Source organism: Triticum urartu, chromosome 7A, assembly GCF_056163025.1.
Source record: "Triticum urartu cultivar PI428250 chromosome 7A, HENAU_Tu73, whole genome shotgun sequence".
NCBI lineage: Eukaryota > Viridiplantae > Streptophyta > Magnoliopsida > Poales > Poaceae > Triticum > Triticum urartu.
The window spans coordinates 149153449-149170683 of NC_141879.1; the positions used below are offsets into that span (position 1 = coordinate 149153449).

The 17235-nt window shown below is 40.5% G+C and overlaps 1 protein-coding gene across 1 annotated transcript; it reads left to right on the forward strand.

Annotated features, from left to right (window-relative positions):
- Nucleotides 1-1540: 1540 nt before the first annotated feature.
- On the forward strand, nucleotides 1541-16718 carry LOC125519113 (kinesin-like protein KIN-14L). The gene is made up of 23 exons (XM_087536420.1): nucleotides 1541-1989; nucleotides 2881-3004; nucleotides 3691-3777; nucleotides 3876-4046; nucleotides 4171-4277; nucleotides 4956-5087; nucleotides 5223-5401; nucleotides 5854-6015; nucleotides 6187-6278; nucleotides 7264-7415; nucleotides 7494-7667; nucleotides 9139-9285; nucleotides 10215-10400; nucleotides 11126-11197; nucleotides 11887-11942; nucleotides 12042-12258; nucleotides 13110-13301; nucleotides 13411-13632; nucleotides 13945-14295; nucleotides 14372-14470; nucleotides 14778-14918; nucleotides 15020-15178; nucleotides 16080-16718. The coding sequence occupies exons 1-23, from the start codon at nucleotides 1783-1785 to the stop codon at nucleotides 16518-16520; spliced, it is 3870 nt and encodes a 1289-aa protein (XP_087392546.1). The 5' UTR covers nucleotides 1541-1782; the 3' UTR covers nucleotides 16521-16718.
- The last annotated feature ends 517 nt before the right edge of the window (nucleotides 16719-17235 follow it).

Genomic DNA, 17235 nt, shown 5'->3' on the forward strand with positions numbered 1-17235 from the left:
AAGATACCGGATCGCTTGAACGTGACTCGATGCGGAAGAAACAAAAAATGAATTGGACCAACGCAAGGAGACAAAAGTGTGTTGCCTATCAAGGACATGGGGAATACGAGAAAACATATGTGTGCTAATAAGGCATGAGAAAGGGGACAAAAAAAAGAACAATGAATCATGATGGGAGGTTGTTAGGTGCACTACAAATGCTATAGACAAAGATTGCTACTTGAAGAAGGTTTTAGAGGATCAATTCATTTATAACCGATGCAAGTCCAACACTCACTGACTAAAGCAAAGAGAAGACTCTTAACAAATAATATATGCTAGATGCTACAGTAAGCTTCTTACCAAAATTACTATGATTCATTTGTGAGCAATTTTAATTGCTCTGTAGGTATTCACACAAATGAACTCGACGCATTTTAGCGAACAAAAATTCAGAAGGTCTGCCGTCATGGAGAAGAAATTTGGATTTGGACTTTATGTACATGAAAATCCCAAGGAAGTATGCTTTACCTCACTCTTCACATTCTTCCAAACCTACTACACAGAACAATGGTACACCTATCTAAATAATGGTTAACCATCGCCTTATAGAATGATGTACTACAATCAATTTAACATTTTTATCATGACATTTTTTTGATGGTGTCATATAGGTAGAAAAATGATGTAGCAAAGTAATTAAAGATGAGAGAGAGCATTATAGTGACCCCAAAAAGAACCAATGTTAAACACGTGGACCTATGCAAAAGGATTATCAACCAATACATGAAGGAGTTTTGTTACTAACATTTAAATAAAGGGGGCTTAGCTACAAAGGCTAAGCACCGATGCATTGTGGACTTTAGTTGCTAAGCATTTTAATGCACTTAGCACCCCACTTTAGCACCAATGCATTGAAGTTGTCTAAAAAGACCATGTATAGAATGCTATTGGTCTTGATTACCGTGTGATGAGATAAAATACTTTAAAGTGCATTAGGAAGATAGAAGTACATTTTTTTGTGGATAAATTTTAAACCCAAACATACACTCTTAATCGGATGAAGGAAGTACTTGACAGTTCTTTAACCTAGCAACATTTCAGGGCCGACATACATTTGCATACAAAAATATCCACAGCGACATAGCTTTCATTTTGCCATCTCTGTTTTTCTTCATCAATCAAAAAGCTAAAACGATGTCTGAACAAAGCAAGAGAGAGCGACCTTTTTTCGTTATCCTTTGAAAATCTGGAAGGCATCATTCCCAGTTTATACTACTACGTATTGACTTCATCCCTCGGCTGCACGGTTTCATTTACTCCACGCAGGTGTTTTTCTCAAACCCAATCAATGCCACCGTGCGTTTTCTCAAACCCCAACCAATGCCACCGCGAGTACATGGTCGGGTACGGCGAGCATTTATCCTCCCACGGCCCCGCGGCGGGGCCCCGGCGAGCGAATTCAAACCACAGCCGAGCCAAGAGCAAAAACCGATGATGCCAAAAGGCTCCCCCCTCCCCATCGGGCCGGGCGACCCCCCTCCCCCGAACAAGGAGAGGGGAACAAAACAACGCCGCGGAAATGCGAAAGCGGAAAAACTTCTGGCCCCTGTCCTCCCTCCCCCCGAAGCGATAGATTGAAGAGGAATAGGGGCCGCGTCTCCTCTGCCCCCCTCCACTCCGTCCACCACACCGCCTCGTCCGCCTCCTCCTGCCCCCTCCCCCGCCCCGCCCCGCCTCGCCTCCGTGGCCCGCTAAACCACAGCCGCGCTCGATCTAGGGTTTCCGCTCGTCGCGGCGCCAATGGCGGACGCGCGCGGGGGCTGGTCGTGGGACCTCCCCGGCTTCCAGCCGCCGACGCCGGCGGCCGGGACGCCGCTGGCGCCGCCCACCGCCATGCCCAGGGCGCCGCCGACGGCCATGGTGGCCCGCTCCTCCGAGGGGGCGCCCCGCGCGTCCGGCGCCATGCCCGTCGCCGACCGCCTCGACCAGCTCGCCGACAGCGTCCAGGTGCTTGCTCCGCTCTCGAGTTTCGGGTTGGGCGGTGCCTGCGGTGTCCGGTTCTATCGTTCTAGCTCGATTTTGTCGGGGTGATGGGATAAGCTGGTTTGCCGTTCCGGGCGGCATCGTTGGAGTGCGGGATGTTGCCGTGCGCTTCGCACCGGTTCCGCGAATATTTCCGCATTGGGTTACGTATATCCACGAATGAGCTGGCTGAGGTAGAGGATTTGGACGCATGTTGATGCAGTGCTGTGATTCCGTACTGTTTTTTGCTCCATTTGTTTGGGGGCCGTTAACGGAGGTTCTCTATTGGGTCTACAGCTCAAACTTATAGTTTAGTTACATATACGGTGTATAATTTTTAAATTTATTTGATTGAAGAACCAAGTCTGGCTGTGCTCAACTAGTAATAATGCGTTGAATTGAGGAGACTATAGGTATATGCGGGGCAATGTGTTTCTGTTACTGGTGTTAGTTCAACATGAAACAGTACCATGGTGGGACGAGAGGCTCCAACATTGTATTCATTTAGTATGTTCGAGGACAAGATGACTGTTATGATTTTCCTTAATTTAGAGGAACTGAAATTACTCAACTGGAACCACATTGGGAGGCGGCGATTCCGTTACCTGCTCACTAGGAATGAGGAGTGCAAACAAACTTGAGCAGGATAATACTGTCGGCGCTTTCAATATTTATCATAATTTTGCTTTCACATGAAAAATTCCAGGAAACTATTCTTGCTAATTGATACAAATACCAGAGCTATGATGATTATGTCAAATCAACATGATTTGATGTGCACGATAATATGTGTTCACTTCATGTTTTTCTCTTGTTCCTGCTTGTGTTGGTATTTGATCATTTCTTAAAACTCACTTTTATAAATTACACTTGTAGCTTGCTAGGGAGGACTGCTTGGAACTTAGACAAGAAGCCAGTGACCTTCTTGAGTATTCTAATGCAAAATTGGGCCGTGTCACTCGCTATCTTGGGTTTCTTGCAGATAGAACTCGGAAACTAGGTAAGTTCAATCTCTCTTCATGGTGTTCAGTTAAGTATTAACCTCGTTTCCCCCTGTGTTAATGAGGGGGTCCTGTTTAATCATTTATAAACATCTAGTTGTTTATATTTTCCTTGCCCTTTAGGCTTGTTAATGTTAATGATGATAGTGGTTTTGCCGGGGTAGTTGGTACTGTGTTTTGAAGGCTCCTGGAATAAGCTATATGCTTGCAGTGAAATTTCTCTCATTGGCACATAGCGAGCATAATATGGCTGCCGGTGTCTGTAATATAATGATTCCCTGTTTATAAATTATGGGGTGGGTTATGTGCAACTCTTATATTCATGTACTCGCGCTCTGTTTTGAAAGAGCTGGGACGTATTGCAGTTATAGCGAATAGCACATATAAGTCCCTTAAGTAGTTAAGTACATTCTATAATCTTGTGACCACAAATAGTAACTGTATGAAGCCAGTGGTAATAAAATTATCCCCTGAGCATTAAAACGACATAACAAACTGACTTTGGATGTTGTTGGATCATATCATGTTCTAAGGACACTTTTCCCCCCCAATCACACAATGTACATAGTCAGAAGAGATAGAGAATCATGCTTTTTCATGCATTGCAACTTGCTCTGTTTTGTTATTCATCTATTTTTAATATAATTTCCATTGTTACCTGAGATTATATCTTTTGCTGCTGTAGATCAAGCTGCACTTGAAACTGAAACTAGAATCACTCCTTTGATTCATGAGAAGAAAAGGCTTTTCAATGACTTATTGACCTTGAAAGGTACTCTATTATGTTCTATACTGCCTGACTTACACACATGATTCATCTTTGTGTGTGGTGTCTTTTTAGCGTCAGTCATAATTATGAACACCTTTCAGGCAATGTCAAAGTATTCTGCCGTAGCAGACCATTATTCGAAGATGAGGGTTCATCAGCGGTCGAGTTTCCAGATGATTTTACTATCCGTGTAAACACTGGAGACGAGTCTCTTACAAACCCTAAGAAGGATTATGAGTTTGACAGGGTATATGGTCCCCACATCGGGCAAGGTAAGATTGATGATGGGCCATGCAGGATGCAATTAATAAGTGCCAGACTGCGCAAAACTTTGACAACATATTTTTGTAATATCTACAACTCTTACACTGATTCTGTCCTTCAAATGATTTCAAGGTGAACTTTTCCACGATGTTCAACCATTTGTGCAGTCTGCCTTGGATGGGTACAATATCTCCATATTTGCGTATGGTCAAAGCCGCTCTGGAAAGACACATACACTGGTTTTCATCTACTCCGATGTGTTTATAATTGTTTTTCATGAAATTACACATTCTAAGTTACAGAATGTTTAGGTTGCATTGACGCCATTCTTGCTCCCTCTGAATTGTTTGCAAGAAATATACTATAAAAATAATAACATCTTGGTATGGCAAATATCTTCATTATGACAAGCCCATAGCACAGTGCATTATGAAAGGTACATGGAGCCTAACTTGGTTTTTCTTAAAGGTACATGCATTATGAAATCTGTCACCCTTTGAGTTCTTACGAGGTGCAATAGTCAAAGTCTATTTTATCAACCTGTGATTGTATGTTAGAATATATATATATCTTATTCAATCATGTAACTCGTGTCTCCTAACAAAGAAAAAAAATGCAACCAATGTATTGAGAGCCATTAGAATGATGAGCGTCGATCACTTGTTCACAAAGGAATGCAACGACGCTTCTCAAACAGCACTATTATTTATAGCTTCAATGGCTAATTGTAATATTTTAGTGCACTTTTAGGGCAGCACCTGTTTCTCAGAATTACTTTATTGTTTGATAAGATCTGATCCCAGGTACTGCAAAACAAGACGTAGAAGCTTACATTCTTGCTATGCTCTTGACTGAATGTTTATTTAAATTCATAGATGCACTACTCTTTGACTGAAATTCCTATGCTTTCTTTTCAGGAAGGATCTAGCCATGATCGTGGTTTATATCTCCGATGCTTTGAGGAACTATTTGATCTTTCAAACTCAGATACTACTTCCACATCACACTTTAACTTCTATTTTACTGCCTGTGAACTCTACAATGATCAGGTACTAATACAATTCTGTCAGTGGAATTCTACCAATGATCACTTGGCTGTTGTTCCGTGTCAAGTGAATATGACTGCACTTTCCTTGTATAGTCGGTATCACAGCAGCCTAATTGCATCTGTTCGTTTCGCACAGGTCCGGGATTTGCTGTCAGAATCTAGAAGCACAGCTCTGAAAGCCCGCATGGGTGTGCAAGAATCCTTCGTGGAACTTGTGCAGGAGAAGGTTGAAAATCCATTGGAATTTTCTGGAGCTCTAAAGACAGCACTTCAAAACCAATCTGTACATTCGACGAAGGCCATCGTATCTCACCTGTATGTCAATAAGTGCTATTGTCTCCCTCCATCCATACCCCATAACATTGTTTTTTTCTAGGTCAAATATCTTTTTTGTGATGCAATGATGAATGTAATATCTAGTTTGTACTCCCTAGTACATTTGTCAGATAAATCTTTAAAAAGGGCATTATTTCTTGGTGGCGCATTAATCCTTTTTCTGGTACTTAATGTCTCAGTCATAGGTTTTGAATATTTAAATCTTCATTGGCGCCTATTTGAAGATGAAACGGACTATTATTTGGTGTTCTGGGTTCATTACTTTTGAAGAAACTTAATATTGCCTTCTCTATTGTTGCTCCCTGCTCTTGCCATTGTAACTATGAAACTTTTTGTCACAAGCCACTGTTTGGATATTTTTTTAATTTTTATTTTCATTCACGGCACTAACTTTTCTAAGGAGTACTAAAAAATATTCCTTTTATTTTCAGGATTATTACCATCCATATACACTACAGAAATTATGTAACAGGAGAACATCTGTACAGTAAGCTTTCTCTAGTAGATTTGCCAGCTAGCGAATGCCTTCTTGAGGAGGATGCCAATAGAGATAATGTAACAGACTGTTTGCACGTCTCAAAGTCACTTTCTGCGTAAGTAGCATGACTCTTGTGTTCCTTGTTTTCTGTTTAGTCTGATCATTTCCTCATTGGTGATTTGATTGTCAGTGGCCTATCTCAATGGCGCATATTCATTTCTTGTTAATGCATTTATGTTTTTCCTTTTATTTAATATAAAAGTGCTCTCAATTTTGTTATGCATAGGTTGGGTGATGCTCTGGCCTCTTTAAGTGCAAAGAAAGAGCCTGTTCTGTCTGGGAATTCAAGACTTATACAAATCTTAGCTGACTCTCTTGGTAAATAGTTTCTTTCTCCATAAGGGTCTAATTATTTTTTGTCCTAAGTGCAATATAGTCTGTTCCTGGTTGGTTGCAACCAAAGTGCTAACGGAGGGTGTATCCATCTGATGCCCCCTTTCATACGTCCGTACCCCCCAAAAAGAAATATGAAACAATTTGTTTTTAGGAGATTGTAGGGCAAAATCAATGTGCCATGCTTCATAATTTTGATACAAATAATCCACATGATAAGAACACAAAATACTAACTACTCCTAAGAATTTGTAATAAAAGATGAAATATAATTAATATTAAGTGAAGTATATCTTATACTCTCATCTGTTTTTGTTCTCACAGTTTCTACTGAGTTTAATTACGTAGTTTAAAATGATGTAAGGCCATATGAGATCCTTACCATCTTAACCTTTAATAGAATTTTTCATGTTTGCATAATTGCAATTTGGAAAGTGTAGTACCACAATAACATGTTTGATAATGCATGGTTGATTCATGGAAATGGAAATGCATCTGCTTCGTAAAAATCAGAGTCTGTTACCCATCCTTTGGTGATCCAAGCCCCCCTTCTATGTTTGACACATTAAGAAAATAAGAAATGGTAATGCATGTGAAATCAACATATGATGGAAAAACACTAGTAGCTTTTATGCCCTATTACTCTTATTGACCAATGCAATTACCTGATGCTACCATTCATATGGTATAACTAGGAAAAGAGTGATTAGATACTTGCGGTAAGGTGACCTAAGACGAGCACCAACCGCCCTGACGCCTAAGCGCCTAAAGCGGGCATAATTGTAAGGCGCTGCTTATAAACAATGCGATACTTATAAGATTTTCTAGGGTCCATGTATATTTGTCTATCCGAACACAGGCCGAAGGGAAAATGGTTCCCTTTAGCATAAAACAGATGTAGTAAGACCAAAAGGAAGCTTCCACCTCCTACCAATACCATTCTTAGTTTTACGTTTCTTCGTTCGTGCAGGAAGCAGCTCGAAGATTTTGTTGGTTGTACATGTAAGTCCAAGTGCTTCAAATTTGTCTAGAACTTTGCCCACACTCAGTTTTTCGGCCAGAGCAAGAAATGCTGAATTGAGCCTTGGAAATCGTGATACCATCAAGAAATGGAGAGATGTGGTATGGGTTTGATCGATATTTGCATGGTCCCATTTTAACTCTTATAGCCATTTAACCATGTTCCTATTTTATTCATAGGCGAATGATTCACGTAAAGAATTGCATGAGAAAGAAAAGGAGGTTTCGGACTTGAAACAAGAAGTTTTAGGGTTGAAACTTTCTCTCTCAGAGGCCAATGACCAATGCACACTGCTCTTCAACGAAGTGCAGAAGGCATGGAGAGTTTCTTCTACACTACAAACTGACCTGAAGGTCAATACTACCCATACTACTGCTCTGAATCAAACTAATGCCAAGCTAAATACAGTCAATTATGACCATTTGGACAGTTATTTTACTGAGGCCCCTGTTGTTTGATTAAAAAAATGTGTGTCCAAATAAATATTATTTAAGAGTGCATGCACATGAACATTTATATCTTTGACACTAATATTGACAAAAAGTTTAGTTTTGTAGTTATATTATTAGTAATTTGTCATCAGAGGTACTTGGATATCATAGTATCTTCTACAACTTTTAGTAACAGCCAGTAAAAATGTAATGGTCAAATGTGTGTGTATTTGGCCATTGTCTGAAATAACATCTATTGAGAACATACAGGGCGATTCGTGCGTTTCTAGTTTTAATGTATCCTAGTCCTGGGATGATTAATTCCAACTTTATGTGGAAAAGCTACAGTAATGCTTATGGTGCATCTCTGTTTAATCTTCAGTAATTGATGTTGATGGTGCATCTCTGTTCAATCTTCAGTAATTTATGTTGCTAATATATCATTCAGATGTTATTCCAGGATGTACTAACTCGTAAGTGTAGTTCAGTTCACTGATTACGAGTCGAAGGACTAGTCGAGACTAGTCGATGGACTAGTCCATGAGTCGCAACTGTGGTGTCGACTGCGAATCTCGTGTAGACTAATTCGATGAGTCGAGCGGTCGAGAGACTAGTCTACGACTAGTCTAGACTAGTCCTGCTGTCTGAGTCGCTCGACTCAAATTTGGGAGGGGAAAATTGGAGAGCGAGCTATGAGAACAAGCCGCCTGGACGAGGCCACCGCCAGCACCCACTGACCCGCCGTCGGGACGGCGGATGGCGAAGCAAGGCGCGGCAGCTGGCCGGAGCTCGTGCTCGGGCGGTGGCCATGGCCGTGCCCCGTAGGCGCGTGCGGCCCTGCCACAAAGAGGGGGAGAGAAAGAGAGGAGGAGAGAAGAGGCACGGCGGTGGTCGGTGGGCTCGCCGGCGGCGGTGGCTGGAGGCGCGGGTCGCGCGCGCGCGTGCTTTTGTGCGTGATGGCGCAGGCGGCGGCGACGGGATCGATCGGGAGCTAGGGTTACAGAGGCTGGGATGGGAAGTAGGCTAAGTAGGCTGGCTACTTGGGCCCAAATGGGCCAGCTGGGGGTGGTGTGCTGAGCGGCACTGGGCTAGGCCTGGCGAGCGTTGGCTAGCACTGCTGGTTTTATTGTATCTGTTGTAATGTGTTGTACAGTTTACTACTCCATACTGCTACTAGGTATTAGTAGTTGACTACTACAGTACTTTGTCGACTAGTCTAGCACTAGTCTAAGACTAGTCCGATTAGTCTATGAGTCTCAACCTCGGAACGACTCAACGACTCGTCGACTCGTAATCCTTGGTTCAGTTATAATCTTTTGGATACTCAACCTGCAGTCTTGTAGTATTAAACATTGAAGGTGATTGACATTTTTGTTGTTCTTATCTATCGCAGTCTGAAAATTTAATGCTCGCTGACAAGCACAAGATTGAGAAAGAACAGAACAATCAGCTAAGGGACCAGATTTCTCGTCTTTTGGAAGTTGAGCAAGAGCAGAAAATTAAGATGCATGAACGCGATCTAACAATTCAATCGCTACAGGTTAAATGTTAATATGTTTGCTTATTATCAACAATCTATATTTGTCAAATTAGATAGGGCAGAATTTTGTTTCAGTATTGATGCTTATACTATTTCTTCTTGAAATTATTTTGTCTCCCTTTTCAAAAAATTCTCTTGATTAATGCTATTGTTTTTTTTTGCGGGTGAGATTAATGCTATTGTTAATATGTTCACTAAAAAAGCTAGTCATGTTTTGTGTTGTGTATGATTCTTTCACTCAATTTAGCAGTGGCTTTTGATGTATAGTCTTGGACCCTGTAAATATGTAAAGCAACAACCTTCAAAATGGTGGTGCATTTCTATTTAGCATGTGTTGGCTCCATGAAAAAATATCTATGGCGTGTGGTAGCTTCTTACAGTGCAGCCATAAAAATTCATGCTGCAAGATAATGCATTTTTTTAGCATTTGATAGCTTCTTACAGTGCAGCCATAAAAATTCATGCTGCAAGATAATGCATTTTTTTAGCATTCCACTCACGTATAATGGTATAAGTATATGCAACAGAGTGCGGTTCATCCTTGGGTTTTTATTCACCATGCCATCATCATGTAGATGTTTTTGGACTCTCATTCTGGCTATACCATGTTTCAACTTCACTAACATTCTCCCCGCAAAAAAAAAACTTCATTAACATTCTCTTTTGCCCAACTAAATTGTATCATAATTTGGCATCTAATCTGGTTCTTCCTTTCCTAATCTGGCCATAAGGGACTATAATGTGATTACGACCAGCTTGTCTGTCACACTATTCAATAGTAGTGTATAGCTACCCGAGTTTTACTATTTGTGCATCTGCTGGTGAGATTTGAGTGTTAACTGACGTAGTATGGTTAGAAAGCCAACTTTTTTATATATTCGAATACCCACTTGTATTTTGCATGCTTATTTTGTTCCTACAATTTACAGGCAAAACTTAAGTCCATTGAGTCTCAACTTAATGACGCTCTGAACTCTAGTGATGCAAGATCAACAATTGGATCTGAATCTGCTTCAGTTATTTCAACCCCAAAGATGATGGAATCAACCGCTGAGTCATCATCAGTGACCAAAAGGCTTGAAGAGGAGTTAGCAAAGAGGGATGCCCTTATTGAGGTATTGATACTTTAATTATCTTTCATCACCAAGTATTATTTGTTCCACCTCATGCAAATGTGAGATTTTTGCTTGAATTATATACTTACATAATTACAAAAAATTACCTCAAGTTTGAGTACGTGACTAATTAGTGGTGTCTCTGGACTTCTTTTACCAGTTCTTTCCCACCCACTGATAGCAACTAATAATGTAATTTTAATTGGTCAAACTGATCGTCGTTTGAGCAACGAGCGCTCTCACTGTCAATTTCAAAGGCATTTGCATTCAGCTTAGGAGTTTCCATCCTACCTGCACAAGGTGCAAATTTGAGAAGACAGTTTTATAGAACACTGTTGGTTGTTTGTATTCATGTTCTCATGCATAATAAAGCAAGATTATATATAAAAAGGATCTTAAAGCTATACTTATCTATCATGGATCTGATTTCTATACTCAGATTAGGAGACCTGCTAGCTTAGTGCTAACAACTCTATTGGTATCATGTACCACCTGATGTTCAACACCAATTTTTGACGAGACTTGTTTGCATCCAGTTAAATTGTATGCACTACTTTTGGAGTTCTCTGTGTTATGATGGGCGTGTATGATTTCTCTATTCTTTATATTTATTTAAGCCAAGACAAGTCAAGCTTCTGGTTCCTTCGGTTTTATGAACCGTTGGCCTTCATTTTCTGCGCTTTAATTAATGTCTTACTTTTGAAACATTGCCTTGATTAATGTAGAAACTGCATGAGGAGAATGAGAAGCTCTTCGACAGACTTACAGAGAAATCGGGATTAGCAAGCTCTCCTCAGGTGTCCTTGAATACCTTCACTTTATTCAACTGTTGGGCCCTTTTTTATTCAGTTTGTCCCATTTCCTGGACTCCTTTAGTGCTTGTGAAAAGGTCTAAAGATAAGTCATTTCTGGCACTTTGTCTTGTCTGTCCCTTGATGCTGCAGTGCATGTTCAGGCATTTTTGCACCCCACAAGGGACCAAAATTCTACTTTCTTCAATCTGCACGTGTGGCTTTGCGAGTGATGATCATGATCCTCCATTCCTTATGGTGTGATGATTTTTTTTATCCACCTACCTTGGAATGACCTGGGAATGTGACATTTGTGTGTATATCTTACTTGCCTATTGTTCCTTCTTCCCTTTTCCACTTTAAGTTAGAATTAATACGAACTGTTAACTGCATATCTTCTAACTGCCCTCACTTGTCCTTTATAATAGAGAGCTTGTTCAACGTAGCAAATGCAGAAACTCCACATGAGTTTATAACTTCACCATTCTTGTTTTGTTCTCAATGTCTTTCAGTGTACTGTGTCAACGTGAGCTGTGCCAAGAAGCTTTTATTTTATATAAGTACTCATTGCGATAGCATTTCTCTTTATGATCTGTCAGTAACTCTATTTTGCAAATAGTTTAGAAAAGCTGTGTTTGCAAATTTTGCTATAAAGCTGTGTTTGCAAATTTTGCTATAAAGCTATTTGTCTGTAGGCTCCAAGTCCATCTTCAAACCAAGTAACTAATGCTCAGGGAAGGGATATAGGCAGGTAAATGCTACTATGCATACATGTGCAATCAGTCAATCTCACTGTTTTTTGCAATAAAAAAAGTATCCGACCATGTTCCATTTACAACTGTATTTGCAGGAGCAACAGTGCCAAAACTCAATCACCAGATGTATTTCCAGCAACAATGTCTCAGGACAAAACTGGAAACAGTGGAGCTATAGTGAAATCAAGCAATGAGTTAGCAAAAACTACACCTGCTGGGGAGTACCTGACTTCGGCACTGATGGATTTTGATCCTAACCACTTTGAGGGATTTGCTGCAATAGCTGATGGTGCAAATAAGCTTTTGATGCTGGTCAGTACTGCTAAATTAACAGAAAATATTTGCATTGTACCTATAAGAGTTCTATTCTTCTATTGTTATAAGCTGGTTTTGCATATTTATCATTTCATTGTTGTTTTGTTATGGTCACCGGCCATCCACTAAAGCTATGACCCATTCAGAACGTCCAGTTCCATCAGATGGTCATTGGACTGTTAGGTGATTTATGGGATCGGAGAGGATATGAAAATCCAGTACCTGTCAGGATGCTGCTGTGTAGTTGGTTGTTGATGCCTGTTCTCATCTTACTAGGCTGTATGTGGCACTAACTGGAACAACTCTGTACAGAAGTTGGATGGGTACGGTCTGTCCAAGTTGTGAATTTGTTTTGATTTTGATCTTTTGATGTCCAATGCATTTTGTCCCTAATTTGTCTAGGTAGAAGAATGGTGCCGATTGGTTAGAGTTGATGCGAATCACCACAAAATCCAGTTTAGTATAATATGTCCAAAGCCCTACATGCCCAAAACCCTACTTTGACAGCTGCCTACATTTTGCATGACAAGCAGATACTACCATCCCATTTTCATATTCAGCGCAGTGATGCTAGTCATTGTTTTCTTTCTTTCATGGGAATATCTAGAGATTGTGATGTGCTGTGTGGTGTCTTGATTAAGTGGCCAGGCGTTCATATGGGATTTTTATACAGTTCCTTGATTTGAGCACTATGTCTGAGGTCTGAAATCCTCAGCCTTTTTTAACTGTTTATTATAGGCTACATTAGGTATGTGAAAGCCTAGTCTGTTTCAGTTTCATGGTATTCCTGTCATAGTAAATGTTGATTTCCATTCATGAGCGACTATGTAATTATGATATGCTTCCAGGTATTGGCTGCAGTTATCAAAGCGGGTGCTGCTAGGGAGCATGAGATACTTGCCGAGATCCGAGATGCTGTCTTCTCGTTCATTCGCAAAATGGAACCAAGAAAAGTTATGGATACCATGCTAGTTTCAAGGGTCCGGATATTATACATTAGATCTTTGCTTGCTAGGTCCCCAGAACTTCAGTCCATCAAGGTGCAATGTCGCTGTCTTGCTTTTATCTATTATATTATTTTAAGCCAAGAGGCCCCATCCTTTTGTACTAAATGGGTTAGGGTATTTGTCCATTTGTTCCTTCTTCAAGGTTTCTCCAATTGAACGTTTTCTGGAGAAATCAAATAGTACTAGTCGGAGCAGAGGTTCTAGCAGGGGAAGTAGTCCTGGCAGGTCTCCTGGTTACCACCATGATCATGGTTCACGGGTTGCCTTAATGGATGAAAATGTGCATGGTTTCAAGGTTAACATTAAACAGGAAAAGAAATCAAAATTCTCCTCGATTGTTCTGAAGCTTCGTGGGATTGAGGAGGTATGTCTTGTTCTCCTTCAGCTGTTGCAGAAGTAGCACTCCCACTGAAAATTGCTTGCATATGTTACTGTTAGATCTATTTCATTTTGGATATATCTGCGGTTCTGATGGGGTCCCTATGCTTTATTGCTTGCATGGTCACTTAAGTACAGATTTTTGGTCATCATAGTGATGCTAATATGTCAGGCTAGGACATGTTATGCTGATATATTGCCACTGAATGATCTGAAGGGCTTGCCGTGCTTCTAGATGTTTTACCTATTTGAATATGTGCTAGCATTGAGTAATTGGTATTAGTGCTACATTTGACAGGAGACTTGGAGACAACATGTCACTGGAGGAAAGCTTCGGGAAATTACCGAGGAAGCGAAGGCTTTTGCGATTGGAAACAAAGCCTTGGCTGCTCTTTTTGTTCACACACCTGCTGGTGAATTACAACGCCAAATCCGAGCATGGCTTGCAGAGAACTTTGATTTTCTATCTGTAACTGGTGGAGATGTTGCTGGAGGAACTACTGGGCAACTTGAATTGTTATCTACCGCTATCATGGATGGATGGATGGCTGGCCTTGGTACAGCGCAGCCCCCAAGCACTGATGCTCTAGGCCAGCTGTTATCTGAGTACAGCAAGCGTGTTTACACATCACAGCTACAACACTTGAAGGTTTTATTTACCCGTCTCACGTTCTGGTCTAACAAATCCAGTACAATTGTTTCTCTTATCCTTCGTAATATTGCAGGACATAGCTGGCACATTGGCAACAGAGGAGGCTGATGATCCTGTTCATGTCAGTAAGCTGCGCTCTGCTCTGGAGTCCGTCGATCATAAAAGAAGAAAGGTGCCTGTAGCTCCCTCACAAAATTTACTTTCATGTGTTGCACTTGGTACACTTCACTTGATGGACTTCTCAAATTTATGAATGAAGTGCGTAAACATGATCTGTGGTTCAAATTTTGGTGATGGAATAAGTTTCTCTCTGCCTGCTCTTTACTAAAAATATTTTTAACTCACTAAGCAAGTCCTGGGGTTCACGTTGATGTATGATGAAGTCACGTTTCCACACTCCTTTTGTAGCTTCGTACATTTGAACTATTTAAGTTGACACTTTTACTTGTGGCATCTCACCCTTGTCATACTCTTACCAGATCATGCAACAAATGCGGATTGATACTGCCTTGTTAACCAAAGAAGAAGGTGGTTCACCTATCCGGAATCCTCCAACTGCTGCTGAAGATGCACGATTAGCATCTCTCATATCTCTAGACAACATCTTAAAGCAAGTCAAGGTCTGATGCTAATCATTTGTGCCTATATTTGTTTTGCCTTTTATGTTTTATACTGAGAGACATGTTTTCTAACACCATACTTGTTCATTTTTGGACATCAGGAAGTAATTAAACAAAGCTCTACAAGACCATTACGAAAATCGAAAAAGAAAGCATTGCTAGAATCATTGGATGACCTCTTGGCACAGATGCCTTCTCTTCTTGACATTGATCATCCATGTGCTCAGAAGCAGATCACGGATGCACGCAATGCTGTAGAGGTATGTACATAGTATCTCATAATCTTTGCCCTGAATGATAGAGTAGTACTTATATTTACATAGTATTACCTCCGTCCCAAAAAGCTTGTAAAACGTGTCTAGATACATCCATATCTAGATAAACCTAATACAAGCTTTTTGGGACGGAGGGAGTATCTGATAATCTATGCCCTGAACGAAAGAGTATGATTTATTGATTTTTGACCCCTCAAATAGAAATGGGGTTATGATAAAAAGATGAAGGATTTTGTTTCTTTGCAAGACAGTTCTCTCTAAATCGTACGAGATCTCTTTTGTAGCAGGAGGTTTAGTAACTTCTGACTTGCAAAATTTCAACTTTATATTTAGGTTAACTAATCATTACTCTCTTTGGGTTTCTGTACATACACTAGGATGAGGGCCACCTTTACATTTTGCAATCTAGTATGAATCCCAGCTGATTGGTTGTGGTAGTCATGAATTGTTAAGACAATTGTTTTTCTTTTTTCAATATAGCTTATGCATTGCGAGATAGGGTCTAGCTTATATGAATCCCAGGAGACAGAGGGAGTAGATCTCTTTTGTAACAGGAGGTTTAGTAACTTCTGACTTGCAAAATTTCAACTTTATATTTAGGTTAACTAATCATTACTCTCTTTGGGTTTCTGTACATACACTAGGATGTGGACCACCTTTACATTTTGCAATCTAGTATGAATCCCAGCTGATTGGTTGTGGTAGTCATGAATTGTTAAGACACAATTGTTTTTCTTTTTTCAATATAGCTTATGCATTGCGAGATAGGATCTAGCTTATATGAATCCCAGCTGACGGCTCACTTGTCATGCCAAGGCCCAAACACCAAGTCTCAGTTATATTCCATTAACTTTAGCTGATGCAACACTAACATGTATGTGTACAGTCACTGCAAGAAGACCCCGATGATCCTGCCCCTGACCCCAACTCGAATTCCAACACGCTGGGAGAGAGCGAAGTTTCACAGTGGAACGTATTGCAGTTTAACACCGGAACGACAGCACCTTTCATCATAAAATGCGGAGCAAATTCGAGCTGTGAACTGGTTATCAAGGCTGATCAACGAGTCCAGGAACCTAAAGGTGGCGAGGTAATCCGCGTTGTTCCAAGACCATCTGTTCTTGCAGAGATGGGCTTTGAGGAAATGAAAGGCGTGTTTGAGCAATTGCCGGAAGCAGTCAGCTTGCTTGCCCTTGCACGATCCGCCGATGGCACAAGAGCCAGGTATTCTAGACTGTACAGAACTTTAGCTAGCAAAGTGCCTGCCTTGAAAGAGATTGTTGCAGAGATGGAGAGAGGTGGTGTTTTCAAGGATGTCAGATCATAGTGTTAGTTCATTTTGTAGAGTTATATGTAATGTTGTATATGGAGCCATTTGAGGGCATCCCATGTAGTAACTTTTTTTGTTTACACCATGAGCAAGCCTATGTTGTAGCATTGTCTTGGGTTAAGAGAGCTCATCTTTTCTCTCTGCCTGCCACCTCTGGATGGTCAATGATTCAAAATACATGGTTGTTGTAGTTCATGGATGCCCTTGTAATCTTAATTCTGCCTCTCTTTACGTACTGCTGAAAGGCATAGCTTCGACAGTTTGACAATTAACGAAGCCTAGCATGGGAACATCTCACAAGCCATTCGGCCATTTCAGCTGAGGTGTCTGTCCGACTTGTACTATTCTGTTATTTTCATGATTTTTTAGTATTTTACCATCTAAATCACCCACCAAATCCATAAAATGCAGAAGATGTGGCAAATTGGTTTGTCTTGGAAGGTCCCAGTGTCAAGTAAAGCTAGTAGATTCCCTGCAAAAAAAGAGTAAAGCTACGTTTTTGACACTACACTAGTAGATAAACTTAACATTTTTTAGTACATCTTTGAAACGTTTTTTGACACTACACTAGTAGATAAACTTAACATTTTTAGTACATCTTTGCCTTGTGGCTTCTCTGGTTGGTGGACTTTATTCTGTATGAATATTTATTTGATAGTACCATGGAAAGTTTCACATGCTCTATTTTGTATGTGATTTCAAAGGAATTTTT